We start from the raw sequence: 12,592 nt of genomic DNA, 5'->3' as shown, positions 1-12,592 counted from the left end.
CATGTACAGTACATGTAGATAACAATTTCTCGGAAATAAATATAGTGGGCATACTGTCTGTACATGTACATGCATGTAGATGGCAATAACATATTTTTGCAGGTTTGTGCTTATGTACCAGCATTTTAAATCTGCACTTCAACCTTACTTGTATTTTTAGATCACATAATTTTTACAAGGAAATACACGTTCATGTACATGTAGGCCTACAATCATGGATCCCACAATGAAAAGGAGTTGTGATCAGATAGCTAAATATGGATCCTGAAACAAATCAATGCCTGCTGTAGGACCCCATTCACACTCACCGTTAGACCGCTCTAGTGTAGACTAGTCCAGGAAGTGAGTAAGAATGGGGTCTATTAAAGTGTTTTGAGTCTCGTGAGATTGGTATAACCGTTGATTGCTGCTTCACTTTCACAAAGTCATGAAAGATCATGTCGTGTACAAAAAAACTTTCCCATGAGTACAATGTACATTGTACATATAGGCCTATACACTGACCCTCAACCGCCTTAGTGTTTCACAAGCTCATATCAGTAATACCGGTAGTCATTTAGAAACCATATATTTGTAGTACTGTACATGAACATGCAGGAATATACAAAAACAATACATTGCACTTCCTTTTTTAATGCATAGGCGAGATCAATTATCAATTGATGCAATGATTGGGTTTTCAACCTTTTCTTTCCCCGTCTTTTATTCAGTTTTCTTAAAGTGAAATCCAACCTTAGTATTATTGGCTTGATTTATTTAAAACTGTCGTCATTCTGTTTCTCTTATTTTTCTGCCTTCACACCACTGAAGTTATTACAAGGCTTGGATTGCCCTTTAAGCTTTTTTTATGATAGTTCACCTCTTTATTAGTCTTAAGAGTTTGTATACTTGTTTACATGTCAATCATCACAAGGTTTGTTTCAGTTTGCATCTGAAATGCTTTAAACATGAAATACAAACATCTCTTCTTAAGCCCAAACCCTAAACTCAGACTGTATACAGCAACTTCTAAACGTTGCATTCGAAAAAGGTGTAGCACCAACATGCAAAACCTTGATGGGACAGGACTTCCCGCCCGAACGTCCGTCCGAGACAGGACTTACGGATAAATCCTGGGATATTTATAATCTTGGTCAGAAATCAAATACTTCCTCTAGCTGGATGAGATCTAGATCATCCCTGATCCACATCCCAAATCCTAATCCACCAGGATCTGGATGTTCCACATATCCTTGGTATTACATCCTGAATATTATTTAAAGGTATACTGCATCATTGGTATAACGTATTTGGTAACATAAATTTGCAGTGTACATGGATTGCTCTGTTGATCTGTTCTGTTCTCTATCATATTCACAGAATGAATGCAAATTTTGTAGAACATGCCAAACTGTAGACACACAAATCAACATTAAATACATAATACATCAAAGTACAGCTACAGTACATGTAGTCATCCATTATCCAATAAGTACCACTTTCCAAACATTATTTTCATTATCTAGATATATGATTATTGTTGACCTCTTGTCACAAAATTTTCCTTAGTTATTATCCATTTTCAACATACCGTATTTGCCGGTGTAAAGGCCGCACCGCCGTATAGGCCGCACCCCCAACTTTGACATTTCGTAGAGGAAAAAAAAAAACTACAACAAAAAAAAAAAAAAAAAAAAAAAAGAGAAAAAAAACGGACCAAACAAAATGATCGTAATTTTCTTGTAGAACACTCCTTTTTTTTTTTACAAACTATACCAAATTCATCAATATTCCTATAAATCAACAAGAAGTTAACCTCAAAAATGATCATAATTTAGCAGATCTTCATCGACTTTTAAGCTAGTACTGTATCGTACGCAGATTTGGTATCCTACAATACCCCTTCCTCGATGTGCGGTGTAATCCGAAATAGCATTTTTCGACCTGCGCAGTTGCGTTGCGCGGCAGCTAGCTCCGTAAGTAACGGCCTGTCCCTTTGTTTACTTTTTGGCGATGCAATGGTATGGACTTAGATCTAGATCTATCGGCAGTTTTTTTCGTCTTCGTCTTCATGTCAACTATGCAACATAAACTTGTCGGTAAGTTGTGTGGAGTTATTCTAGAATTGTCCTGTACCGTTGTCTAGTCATGCTACCGTTCCTATAGTCCCATACGTGCAAATGGACGCGATGTTTTGACCGCTGAATTTTGTTGTTGTTGCGTATACGCCGCACCCCGACTTTTTGATTTTTTCTCACCCAAAAATACTGCGGCCTTTACGCTGGAAAATACGGTACTGCACATGTACATGTGCAGGCCTACATAGATTGTAGGACCTACATCAGACTGAAAGCAGTGATGATTTCATCATAATGTGCACATTCGGCACCTGTTTTTCATTAGATTCCTGTAATCTACATTTGGCAAGAATGAAACATTTTATTATGTAAAACCAAATAACAGCCTCTAGACCACATCCATTTGGCATGGATTCCTCAAAACAGAGATGTTATTTTCCAAGGAAGATTATTAATCATAAATTAAAAACATCTTGAACATGTACACATGGAGCATTCACAAAACAAATCCCTACCGTGTACTAAAGTGTATATCATGTGTGCTTCCAGCTATGGTTTCTCCTTTTTTCAGTCAATTCTCAACTACTCACAGAGTAATTTCTCCAATGCCCTTCATGATGTTACTTTTGTTTTGTACATGTATGTTGGTTTGCTTATTTTTTTCAAATGTTTTTTAAATGTTTTATGTGTGGGTTTTCTGCTTTGTTTTCTCCATTTTTTAGAAAGATAGTTTGAATGCAACTGTACCATCAAAATAGGACAAGAACACTTTCATACTTCATTGTTGCTATGAGTAAAAAGTGATACAACGAAATATTAATTAATAATACAAAGATTTCAAGATTAAACTCTGTTTCTTGTTTGCTGTGAATAGAAGTAATTAAATGAGAGTTCAACAAAAGTTATTACCGGTACTGTATGGTTTTAATTAAGTTAGTTTTAATAGCATGACTAAACCAATTGGTTCAATATTGGGTTAGCAAATACGAGTTCAAGAACAGTCATTCTCTGGTATGTAATTTAACCACAACCTTGTATTGTACTTGGATGTCCATGTACATTCATACAAAATATTTGCCCATTAGCAGAGTACGGTATGAGACTACAGTACAGAATGAGTCACCAATGATTGTACGCTCCAATCATGTGAAGCATGAACTGTGTACAACTCTACATGTACATTATGTGTGTCTCCGCACAATTACAAGATAAAGTGGAGTTCTGAACTCCTGGTCATGTTATTTTGATGTGAAAGACATTGTCTGGGAGCAATTGGAAAATGTTGATCATGTAACACATAAAGATTGGTGTACATGAGGTTCTAGAATCTATATTTTTTTTTAAATCCCATATATGGGATAACACAAACATGTGGCATGAGGTTGTGGTCCATAACCTCTAGCTACATGTATTATGTGTCATAGGTCAAATATGAGGACATTTGAAAAGCCATCCTTTTCAAAGACTTTTTTATACTCTTTAACATAAAAGAATTAAAAAGCTCACAAACTTTCCAATATTAAACTCAACCTTCTCTTTAAATGCAACATGACAAATGTTTGTACATGTAGTTGCATTGTTTTGTAAGAAGTAACTTCTACAGCTAAAACTGTACACTTTATCAGCACTCAGCACGATATACATGGACATGTACAGTACAGGTACATGTATATCAATTTAAAACTTACACTAAGTTTTGAATGTAATCAAAGATAAAGAGAACTGTATGTCCTGCACCCTTTATATACAAAATAGACTTTGCATTTCCTTGTACAGAGCAGAAGCCTACTATTTCATGAATAATAAGCACAGAATTTGTTGCTGGTTCCGCGAACCAACGTACAGGTACAGGTATCTGCGGTTATCAAGCATGTATGCTTACCTGTACATCTGTCTGCGTAAACAGCGCCAAATTGTGTACTCGAAGAAATTTTATTAGTTCAGTGATAAAGAATGCTAGACTTTTTTTTTTAACTGTTGTGAAAAATTCTTTGCTTTAAAATAAGACAATTAGAAATTGCATAGCATATTAGCAGTCAGCAATTCAACTGAAACTAAACTTTACACCACAAACTATTTCAAGTGAAGACAATCTGCAATATTCTCTTTACATTTTTTGTTACAACTGAAAGAAAGATTTTAAACTTTTTCATCTATCAAAATACTTTTTAATTTGACTTACCGCTGCACCGGTGTAAGCAGGCATGGTGACGCATCCAAAGCGCAATGAGAGGAGCAAGATGAGAGGTTAAATCCACATAAGAACCAGAGTAGGTCCCAAGATACCGTTCAGGATGCACGCAGCAGATGATGATCGAAAGAGAGAGAAAAATTCAAATTATCAATTCATGTAAAAGTTTTTACAACAAGAGGCTTTCTGGCAGAAATCAACATGTGAGCAAGGTTCCAGTCAAACTACATGTGTATGAACAAAAAGGCCTGGTAATGAAGTGTATTGTCATTTGTCAATCCCTAAGAAAAGGATGGTTGCATTTGAGTAAGTCCGCACATATAAGCAGTAAAGTTGTTCGCATCAAGACTACCCGAAACCAACTGAACGAGTGAGGATGAATGGCTAGAAGTGAAGTGGATTTAGTGAAGACACGCTTGCATGCAGTGCAAACGATCAATGGGCTGAGTGAGCTGAGTGAGTGAGAGAGAGCTTTGTACTAGTACATATGCAGCTACTCAGTTTCCTGCACAACTCACAGACCGGAGCTGAAGTCAGGAAGTCAGGGTAGCGTGAAGTGCTACCCACCCACAGTGACAACAGGCCAGGCTCACACCCACAGAGGTGGGCGGGGCACCGTTATTATACCACTATGCATTCTTTCATTTAAAAGGGTCCACTACAGTTACCTACTTTTGTTTGCTTATAACTGTGCTAAATGTAGTTTGCATGCATTAACCCTTGTCAATCATATCCTATTAAAGATGGTCTGAAATATGAGACTATAGAGACTACAATCCATGTGTCCTATATTTATTTGATACAGCCACAGACTGACAAAGTTAGACTGACCTGTGTACTTTAATTGTCAAAATAAAGTGTGTGCCGTGGCCTACATGTACACTGTACATGTAGATTAGGCCATTATTATTATTATTATAGAAAGCTGAAATTGGTAGACTACATAATATAAAGTACTTGGTTTTTTTCTAGTTGTGATCTGAAACAAATTTTTGTGGTTAGGACATAGAGTGCCATAGCGGGGTTTCAGTCATGGAAACTACTGTACAAACTGCACACTTCTACAATGTGTGTATAATGTACATACAATATGTCCTAAGAAAGAGAATCTGAACCACATTTCCTTTATTTGACCTATTACACAGTGGATGTGTAAAATTTTGCATTGTAACATTGCATAAATCCTTCACATACATGTACATACCAAAGCCACCAAACTTATCAACACAGAACATCAACTTCAAAACATAGTATGTAAATCAATGCTTTAACTCATTCCCATTGGAATAAATTTGACAGTGTTTTTTTTTCTGTCGCTCTTCCTACCCCCCCCCCCCCCCCCTCCCCCACTTTCCAGCCAAACCCTTGTCGGTAATACCAGCATTACATGGACATTCTTTTTTCTTCATCATCATCATTTGTACTTGTAGGGGCTCTTAATAGAATGTGAAGACCGGGAATGTACAGTGTACATGATATCTCATTCTCAGCTCCATCTCTATATTCACTTTCACAAGACTGCAGAGAAGGGGTTGAAAGAGCGGGTATAAAAAACGGGCCTGTGATTTAAGACCCTTTAAGCCAGCTTTTGTGTGTACCAACCAGGCATTTTAAAGAAAGGGGGGCTCTGTGTAAGAATACCCAAAAGGGATTTTGCGGTAGACACTGAGAGAGAGAGCACAATAGCCCAGTGAATTCCCAATCCTGTAATAGCCAACAGATATACTGTATATGGCTTTCTGGGCAGATAGTAAAGGGATACAGTCACTGAGTGAACTTCCATTCATCTTCAGTGAAATCAGATTTTATAGATTATGCTGTAGCTCCTACTCACTACTATACTATAGTGTAGCTACTGCTAAGAGATGGGGGGGGGGGAGCAATTTACTTTAGGGAGGGGCAATAAGTATTTGACATTTCTTATGACTTTGAAGATATGAAACTGACTGACTGGGTATAGTATCTACAGTGTGGAGTTGGGGTAGGAAGTTGAGGGCAATAGCAGTTGAATGAGAGGGAGGTTTATTTATTTTGGGAAGGGGCAATAAAACTGCTATCATTTCAATTGCAATCTGAAGAAGGAAAGTGAAAGTAAAGAGAGATATATCCCATTGCCTCACTTCTTCAGAGTAGGCCTGTTTTCATCAGCTCGAGTTTGCCGAATAACCTGCTATTTTAACTATCCCGATTGCAAATTGGCAAGTTAATTTGCATCTTCATCAGTCCGCAGTTGCAATTAGCAGGAAATTTGGTCGTGAAATTATCTTGAGAAATCTTGGTCTTGATTAAAAAATATCCCACTATTTGGGATGAGCATATCGGTCTGGTGAAGTCGCAATTTTGAAAATAGCGGTTATTTGGCAAACTCGAGCTGATGAAAACAGGCCTAGTGTTGTCTTATAATTCTAAAAGTTTGGGCTACTAGTCTGAATCAATCTTCAACTGATATTCAACTTGTATTTCCTGAAATCTAAACCCCTGGCATTTGAAAGAACAATGTTAATGACCCTTTCATTGTTATAGTTATTCACAAGAGCTTTTTTGATTTTGGATTTGCATTTTGTAAATACTGTAAGTGCTCTTCTCGATCAAAATTGTGTCTTAATTTTAACAGAGCTTGAAGTTTTGTTTTTGAGAACTATTAAAGTGCTTTAAATTGCTCACAGTTTGTCTGTAATTATTTTTCTTACTGTAAACTTAGAGGGGCCATACATCTTCTAATTTCGAGATGGGCTTTACCAGCACAAATGTATATTTCTGAGGTATTATTTACATGTACCGTAGTTTCTATTCGCATTTCCAAGACTCTTGTGAAACCAAATGAAAGGAAAAGAAATCACGCTACTTTATATCAAGTTCAAGTATTGTCATTTTTTGTAGAGTGAGCTAACCATATTTATGCACAGTATGTTATTGCATTTCAAGGAAGTGAGAAAGATATATGCATATACATGTATGTGTGATTCATTTTTGTTGTATCTTTGAAGTAGACTTCATGACATGTACATCAACCGTTCTAGATTGCAGTGTAAAAAATACCCATGAAAAAGTTACACAATATTTACTTTGAGGTCTGGCACAACTATAAAATTAGTTTTTTGCACAAACTGAATTGGGCAGCATCACTAGATGTCTTAAATATTAAAAAATGAGGACAATCTCACAACTACATGTATGTTAGATGAGTATATTTGACAATATAGGGCCTACGGCATACAGTACTTGCAGAGCTACTCTATAAATTGACAATCTATATCTAAGAACGTGTTTAAAAATAAAATTGTGACTTGTTCCCCTACTTACATGTATGCTTTCTCCAATTTAAAAATGATTTTGATTCAATAAGAAAACCTTGGACTATCCGGCCTGCATGCAGGCCTACAGTAGCCCCCTCTTAGTATGTGACACCTATACAAAAATATTTCATCATGTACATGTACATCTCTGAATGTTCTCAATCATCCAGTGGTAGATCAATATCATCAAATGTACAAACAACTTTTTAAAAACAAGTCAATGTCAACTTGACTTACTCTATTTTAGCTTGCAATATTTCACCTACATGTACAAGTCCAGTTGACTTGTTCATAACGTTTGATGGTGTCTCACCATGTGATATTTCATACCTGTACAGTGCATTATGATTACATTCATGAATATTTTTAACAGTTCAGAAGGGCCTTCCCTTTTTTCAATAATGCCTGTGATACCAGAGGTCACGATGCACTTTTCTCTTTTGATAGCTGTCTAGAAGAGATTACTGTTTATAGGAAGCAATCTGTTCTACTCATGTCCACTCTGATGCCTGTCACCCATACTGTAGGGATGCATTCCAATACAATAATATCCAAAAAGTACACATACAGTGTACCTGGTAGAGGCCACTAATGTACAACCAGGAACTTTTATATGCAAGAAATGTTTGTAAACTTCTCACGTAATTAAGAGTTGTGATACTGCAACAAAAAGAAGAATTACAATGGAAAAAACACTTCACAATTTAAGTTTAATAGCGTAAAGGTGGCTGTCGTATGTATGACAGTATCTGGCATTAAAGTACTGGTACCTAACTAATTTTAAATATTCATGGATGTTTAAGATGACAAAATTAAATTGCTCTGCAAGGTAATCGATCCAGTACTAGTAGCGATCCTATGAATAACGAATGTGAGCATGTGTTTATGACATTGGTTATGAATGCATAATGAGCATTCGATACAGAGCTCTTTAGCTATCTTCACATGCTCACGATCACGCAACTATAAGCAGCAAGTGAAAGCAGCATGTTTGGTCTAAGACTGAGAGCAGCTATTGAGCTCATTGCCGCTAGCTGTCATGCCACTTCTCTCAAAGATGTACTGTACATGTACAGGCTGTCGTGAAAAAGGGAAGACACAACTCAAATATTTGTGTACATACATCAAGAATAAAAAGAATCCCAAGAGCTATGAAATGGTGAACAAGATATCATTATAAACACTTGCAAGCTGATACGAGGGTAGGTTTGTTCTCCTCACTTTGCTCTGAGAAGAAAAGGAGGGTCACAGGTCAGTGTTCTTATAGACTTAACCATCCTGTAAACTTTTTTTAACGGGATCCCAATTGTACCTGTCCCTGATATTGCTAACGGTCTAATGATTCAAATCGTCAAAGCCAAAGTTTGCAAATGCTGATTGAGAGTACTTGAAAAAACATTATACATGTAAATAACTACCATGGCAACCAAAAATTCAGGTCGTGAAATTCAGGTCACAAAATGTCCGTACCCTATTCTTTCTGCCATTCTGGTACATGTATGTAAAATTCTTTTAATAAAACTGACATTAAGGATGCCGAAAAAATTGTAACGAATAGAGAGTTTGACTGAAATATCATGATTTTGGTATCGGATCAAACAGAAAATCGCAAGCTTTGTCTCGCACCAATATCTTATAACATTGAGCGAATGGAAGCCAGCTATAGCAAATAAGAAGGGCCCTTGTCGGCACCAATTTAGGAAAATGAGGCTGCAATTCGCTGAGATCGGATAAACGTTATGCACATGCATGCGCAAAATGTAAGCTAAAGTTCTATGTGTCCTCATGAAAAAAAATGTGCCAAGTTTGTTGGCAAAACAACATTGCATTCAAGCAGCAATACGCAGGCTACTTCCCAACATTATGACATGTACCAGTGACAGTGATGTTCATGGAAACTAACGTTTAATTTGCCGTGCTCATCATTGACAAAGTTTGCAAGCCAGCACAACCATAGGGTATACGCTTACGTAAAACAACGTCTAATTCAGAAATTTAGACAGGCTTTGCGCACAAATCATACATTAACTTGTAAAAGTATGAAACTACATGTATGATGTGGGAGGGGCAGTGGGAGGGGCAGGGGGAGGGGAGGGGCGGGGTTGTGTGTTTGGAAGCTGAACAAAAATAAAGCCACCACTTTTGCCTTCGATTTAACAAATTGTAGATCTATGCATAATAAATAGCAATAACAAAATATTCATCCATCATAGAATCTAGATCTAGGGTCTAGATCTAGAGATCTAGGCCCGTATTCTGAAGTCAGGTCTAACTTTAAACCTAGGTTTAAGTCTAGTCTAAGCCTCGCCTAACTCTTAGATTTAAACCTAGGTTTAATTTTGCGTTTCTGAAGTCAGGTTTAACTTAAACCTAGGTTTAAGCCTGGTCTAACTCTGTGGAAATTGTACACATATTTAAACCTGGGGTACACCTAGTTTAAGTCTGGCTTAAGTCAGGTCTAACTATTTGTTGGAAATTCAGAGGAGAAGAAGACACCATTAAAAGGCATTACGACGAATTATTGCAAATAATGAGACCGGAGAGACCTCTTGTGGAAAGAAAAGAACCTTTCATAATCATTGCGACGATGATTTTTTTGCATCGCTGTTGTTTTTTAAATACCAAACAAACAGCGATTTGCACCGACTCCAACAGTACAAGGCGACACACACATCGCTTGCGGATGAAAGTGGGCCTTGCGATTTTATGCCTTCGGCAAGTTTGAACATTAATTTGGATACTTCATTTGCTTATTGAATCTTTATGCCTAATATTTTCTAAGTCTTAAGATTTTATATTTTATATAAGATTGTGTGATTTGTATGGTACGACAATACTTGAAACTAAAAAGTTGCCAAAGTAAATCGACAACACGTATCACTTTGTTGCAGAGGAAAACAAATATAGTACTTAGTAGCCCCATACCTTTAGTTTGACGTTATGCTCACGTAGTTTTGAAACTGTGAGTGCAATGCACATTTTTTAATTGCGTCCCAACGATGTAAACAAATGCGAGTTAAAATAAAACTGTAGGCCTAAGGTTGAATTAGAATTAAGAGTAAATTAATGAAGAGCTAAATCTATATTTATAAGACAATCATGGATTAGCATAATTAAGAGCCAACGAGTGTGTTAAGCCGGAACTCTAGACCTAGTAGAGTTTTGGGTAGAATCTAATCCTACAATTTCTGCCCTAACTAGACTCTAGACCGATTAGGCGCGCCTAGTCTAGTATTATGATGTCAAAACATCCATAACATCCTAAAGATGCCCCGAAAGATGCACTAGAGGTCTAGATCTAGATCTAGATATCTAGATCTAGACCTAGATCTAAATAATATTAAAATGACTAAAAGAGAAATGATCACAAATACCTTCTTGATGCAGAATAACTAGTCCAAAGTCAACATTGAAGCTCATATAATATGGTCGAATTTCAAGCGTTTTTGTTTTAGGACAATGCAATATTTCTAAACTGTGTGTACTTGAACGAATGAATGCGCGCACGATCGATGATATGCGCGCACGGTGACCAAGAAGGAGATCATGATACCCGAGGTATCCGATACCCGACACGTCGGTTCGAAAAAGGATTCCATTGTCCTAAAAAAAAAAAAAAAAATCAAACAAATGAGCTTCTGCAATGTTGACTTTGGACTAGTTATTTTGCATCAAGAAGGTATTTTTGATCATTTTTAGTTTCTCTTTTAGTCATTTAAATCTTATTTAGAGCATTTTTATGATGTTCTGGAAGTTTTGACCAATCTGGGCATACAGAAATTGTAGAATCCTGATTTTTGTATTATTTATTTTTCGTAAAGAACAATTCCACCTCAATTCAGACTTTTTCAGCAGTTTAACAATAAATCAATGGGTAAAACAAAACAAAAAATCAGGTCATAACGTTCAATGGTTGCTTCGAAAGAGATTTGTTTGTGTCGAATATTTTAAATTGAAGTTATTAAATTTGCAGCACGAAATCCAGCTATAAAAAAGCCTATATCAGCTACCCTTGAAGATGGATGAGCTGTACTGAGCATGTGCAGTAGAAGCAGACTACATCTCCATGGTAGTTAAACCTTGGCTTAACTTTAAACCTGGGTTTTAGACTTAAACCTGGGTTTAACTAAACCTGGCTTTCAGAAACTGAAATGATACTTAGACCTGAAGTCTGGCTTAGTTAAACCCGGGTTTAAAGTTAAACCTAGGTTTAACTAAACCTGACTTCAGAATACGGGCCCTAGGTCTAGAGTCTATAATATATAGGCCTAGACCTATTATTGTGAAACATTTTACAAAGACTTGTGAAATATTACATGTAAACTTCTTCAAACTTCAAAATTCAAATTACCATTTTAAATCATCTGTCCGAATACAAAATAAACAACGATTCCTCTTACTTAGATCTATTCTAGACTAGATCTAACTGATCTAGTCTAGGCTAGATCTAACTTTAGATCTAGAGTCTAGACCCTAGACCTACTTCATTTTCGGACAGAAAATGAAATATTGAACAAAACTACAAATAGACCTAGAACATTAATTCTGTAAAGGTTTTAAATCTGAATAAATGGAAAAGAAGCCATGTATAACTATAAACTGATTTTAGTTTATAAATACATCTCAGCTCAGCTCCTAGGCAAACAACCGTCCACACTTGCGGTCTAGGACAGTCCCCACTACCCGCGCCCACCCCGCGTGTAAGTGTAACCTTGGGCTGGTCTACGTGCTTTCTCAATGGACTGTGTACTATTAGTGTAGATAGTCGACGTGACGCGAACGAGAGAGAGATCGAGAACGGTACCGCTGTAATACCACGTTGTTATGCAGGAAATGCACTTCTCTTTTCACTCTCATGACAAACTAAGTAACTACACATATCGCCAGTAATTTAAAGTCACTGCAAATATTCATTAAAAATCAAACTTACCCATTTTTATTCAAATTGAGTGCAAATTTCCGGCCCAACTAACGAAGATAGCAGGCGGGTGGGGAGCGTACGCTGTTGAGATACAGCAATGAATATGTTTGCTGCCCTCTATCGCATA

At 36.8% G+C, this 12,592-nt stretch overlaps 1 protein-coding gene across 11 annotated transcripts in view; it reads right to left on the bottom strand.

Annotated features, from left to right (window-relative positions):
- The window catches only part of LOC593733 (septin-7), an 80,291-nt gene extending 67,699 nt beyond the window's left edge, over positions 1 to 12,592 (bottom strand). For 10 of the 11 annotated variants that reach the window (XR_004062213.1, XR_971304.2, XR_971327.2 and 7 more), the window contains exon 1: positions 4,240 to 4,924. Coding sequence is in view for 6 of the 11 variants with exons in the window: in XM_011668478.2 (XP_011666780.1) it covers positions 4,240 to 4,263 (24 nt within the window). In the remaining 5 variants the exon portion in view is untranslated. Of the gene's footprint in view, positions 1 to 4,239; positions 4,925 to 12,348; positions 12,351 to 12,474 lie in introns of those variants that run through there. The other variant, XM_011668629.2, reaches the window with a different exon arrangement.

Source organism: Strongylocentrotus purpuratus, unplaced genomic scaffold (assembly GCF_000002235.5).
Source record: "Strongylocentrotus purpuratus isolate Spur 01 unplaced genomic scaffold, Spur_5.0 spur5_scaffold_8, whole genome shotgun sequence".
Classification (NCBI taxonomy): Eukaryota; Metazoa; Echinodermata; class Echinoidea; order Camarodonta; family Strongylocentrotidae; genus Strongylocentrotus; species Strongylocentrotus purpuratus.
The sequence above is the reverse complement of the archived record's forward strand: the minus strand, read 5'-3'. Positions and strand labels throughout refer to the sequence as shown.